Source organism: Berghia stephanieae, chromosome 1 (assembly GCF_034508935.2).
Source record: "Berghia stephanieae isolate SIO BIC M18660-M18661 chromosome 1, UCSD_Bste_1.3, whole genome shotgun sequence".
Taxonomy (NCBI): Eukaryota; Metazoa; Mollusca; class Gastropoda; order Nudibranchia; family Aeolidiidae; genus Berghia; species Berghia stephanieae.
Window position 1 is genome coordinate 80,258,755 of NC_088360.1, and position 3,624 is coordinate 80,262,378.

Below are 3,624 nucleotides of genomic sequence, written 5' to 3' on the forward strand. Positions count from 1 at the left end.
CCCCCCCCCCACACACACACACCCTCTCTCTCTCTCTCTGTCTCTCTCTCTCTGTCTCTCTCTCTCTCTCCCTCCCTCTCCATATCCATCACTCTCTCTCTCTCTCTCTCCCTCTCTCTCTCTCTCTCTCTCTCTCTCTCTCTCTCTCCTATATATATATATATATATATATATATATTATATATATAATATATATACATATTTATCTATATCGCTATCCATCTTTCCATCAATCTATCCAACCATCTATCTATATATTTATCTGTTTATCTATCAATTTATCTATCTATCTGTCTAACTATCTATCTATCTATCTATCTATCTATGTATTTATCTATTCATCCATCCATCCATTTATGCATCTATCTATTCATCTATCTATCTATCTATCTATCTATCTATCTATCTATCTATCTATCTATCTATCTATCTATCTATCTATCTATCTATCTATCTATCTGTCTGTCTGTCTGTCTGTCCGCCCATCTATCTAATTAATTTATTTATTTAACTTTAGGACTATAATATTAAATATCTATGAATAGCTATGTTATATTTGCATTAGATTTGGGCTTGACTGACGGGCCGGTAGATTTTCCTCCTTTTTGACAAATTGTCATTATCATCACTAGGGGGCCTGTGCTTGTGTCAGGATGAAACATTTAGATAATCTCAAAAAAAAGTACACTGATAGCGTGTTCTTCCTTTTTCTTGGGTACTTTAATTGTAATTCTAGAACTTTTTACTAGATCCCATTTTCTTCCTTTTTACTGCCGCTGATATGACCTTAACTCCGCCATTGCCGGTCCCAAGCCCGGATGAGAAAGGAAGAGCGTTAGGCGTAGGGCCAGCAACTCCATCCTGGAAAACACAAGCCGCTACAGAAACGTCGACGAAAGAAAACCCAATTACTACTGTTCTGGGAGAGGAAGGGTCTTTGCATCACATGACGCTTTGCAGTGAAAGCCGAGAGGAAGCCACAAGGCCGACCTTCCTTCTCTCGACCAGAACCATCAACGTCGAAACATGGAATGTGGGGACCATGTATGAGACGGAAAAAACCAACCAAGTCGCAGCAGAGATGAAAAGCTACAACCTCACACTGCTTGGAATCAATGAGACCCGTTGGACCCAGTCAGGGCAGAAGAAACTGATCACAGGAGAGCTCTTACTGTATTCCGGGCACGAAGAAGAGAACGCTCCACACACAGAAGGTGTGGCACTCATGCTGTCAAAATCTGCCCAGCAGGCCCTGATGGGATGGGAAGCACACGGACCGCGAATTATCGAGCTTCCTTCAGAACAAAAGTGAAGAAGATCACAATGAATATAATACAGTGTTATACACCAACAAATGAACATGACGAAGAGGTAAAAGACAGGTTTTACAACAGATTGCAGAATGTCCTGGCCAAGTATCCAGAGTAAGATGTGAACATTCTCATGGGTGACATAAACGCAAAGATAGGAACAGATAATACAGGGTTCGAGGAAGTGATGGGAAAACATGGACTGGGAGTAATGAACGAGAATGGGGAGAAATTTGCAGACTTCTGTGCTATGAATAACCTGATCATTGGAGGTAGCACTTTCCCCCACAGAGGAATACATAAGGCTACATGGGTATCACCCGACCTTGTTACCAAAAACCAGATTGACCACATCTGCATAGCTAAGAAATTCAGAAGGTCCCTAATGGATGTACGGGTGAAAAGAGGAGCAGACGTTGCATCGGACCACCACCTGGTTGTAGCAAGGCTAAAATTAAAACTGAAGAGAAATTGGATGGACGCAACGAAAAGAGAGAAGTAGAATGTCAATTTGTTGAAAGATCCAGATACCCGAGGAAAATTCAGCCTGACTCTCACCAATATGCATAAAGTATTAAAAGATCAGTTTTTGGATGAGAGCAGTGTGGAAGATGATTGGCAGAAAGTGAAAGAAGGACACAAGACAACCTGTCAGGAAGTGCTTGGGCCGATGAGACACCACCATCAGGAATGGATTTCAGCCAAAACACTGCAAAAGATCCAGACAAGGAAGCAAAAGAAAGCAGTCATAAACAATTGCCGGACTAGAGCCACACAGGCAAAAGCACAGAAAGACTTCACAAAAGCCAACAGAGAAGTTAAGAGGAGTGCAAGAACAGATAAGCGCGAATACATTGACAGCCTGGCGGAAGAAGCAGAGAAAGCAGCAGCCAGCAACAACATGAAACAGTTGAATGACATATCAAAGAAACTGTCGGGGAAAAGCAACAGGCCCGAGCGACCAGTCAAAGACAAAGAAGGAAACACCATCCTGGGAAAGGAACAGCAACTAAATAGATGGGCTCTTCACTTTGAAGAGCTTCTGAACAGACCAGCTCCGTCGAACGCCCCAAATATCAACCCAGCTGATACAGACCTTGACATCAACTGTAGACACCCGACTAAAGAGGAGATCAGGAACGCCATCAAACTATTGAAGAATGGCAAGGCAGCTGGGCCAGACAACATTCCCGCAGAAGCTTTAAAGACGGACTTAAAAACGACCACATAAATGCTTTATCCTCTCTTCATGAAGATCTGGGAGGAGGAAGAAGTACCAACAGAGTGGAAGGAAGGGTACCTCGTCAAACTGCCTAAGAAAGGCGACGCAGCAATTGCAACAACTACCGAGGAATAACGCTTCTGTCAGTGCCAGGAAAAGTCTTTAATAGAATAATCTTGGAGAGAATTAAAAGTGCTGTTGACCCCCTCCTTCGCGACCAACAGGCTGGCTTCCGCAGGAATAGATCATGTGTTGACCAAATTGCAACCTTACGCATCATAGTTGAGCAATCCTTGGAGTGGAATTCCCCGTTGTACATCAACTTCGTTGATTATGAAAAAGCGTTTGACAGCGTGGACCGGGAAACCTTATGGAAAATACTCCGCCACTATGGGGTTCCAACAAAAATAGTCAGCCTGATCCAAAGTTCCTACGAGGGAGTGACCTGTCGAGAAATCCATGGGGACAACTAACAGATAGCTTCAAGGTGAAGACTGGAGTCAGACAGGGATGTCTTCTGTCACCCTTTCTCTTCCTTTTGGCGATTGACTGGACAATGAGGTCAGCAGTGGCAGGTAGGAGAAATGGGATTCAGTGGACATTGTTCGACCAGCTCGACGATTTGGACTTTGCAGATGACTTGGCCTTGCTGCCCCACAATCACCAACAAATGCAGGACAAGACAACAGAGATAACAGCAAAGTAATCACAAATCGGACTCAGGGCCCATGAGGGTAAAACAAAGGTCCTCAAAATAAACACCAATAGTAAAGAACCAATCAAACTGCACGAGAACGAACTGGATGAGGTTGACCACTTCACGTATTTAGGCAGCATATTAGATAAACAGGGTGGCACAGATGCAGACGTAAAGGCAAGAATGGGCAAGGCGAGGGTAGCATACTTGCAGCTTAAAAACATCTGGAGCTCCAAGGTGGTGTCAACCCAAACCAAAATAAGACTCTTCAATTCAAATGTCAAGTCAGTCCTTTTGTATGGAGCGGAGACCTGCAGGACCACGAAGACCACCACTGGAAAATTACAGACCTTCATCAATAGCTGCCTCAGAAGGATCCTCAAGATTCACTGGCC

The 3,624-nt window shown here is 43.6% G+C and overlaps 1 protein-coding gene across 1 annotated transcript; it reads left to right on the top strand.

The window, feature by feature from the left end:
- The first annotated feature begins 1,872 nt into the window (after positions 1 to 1,872).
- Positions 1,873 to 2,541, top strand: LOC144956242 (uncharacterized). Its single transcript, XM_078886711.1, has one exon. The coding sequence runs from the start codon at positions 1,873 to 1,875 to the stop codon at positions 2,539 to 2,541; it is 669 nt and encodes a 222-aa protein (XP_078742837.1).
- The last annotated feature ends 1,083 nt before the right edge of the window (positions 2,542 to 3,624 follow it).

Bases quoted from the DNA above. Each gene is read 5' to 3' on its own strand.
- LOC144956242 (XM_078886711.1), top strand. From the start codon at position 1,873: ATGCATAAAGTATTAAAAGATCAGTTTTTGGATGAGAGCAGTGTGGAA.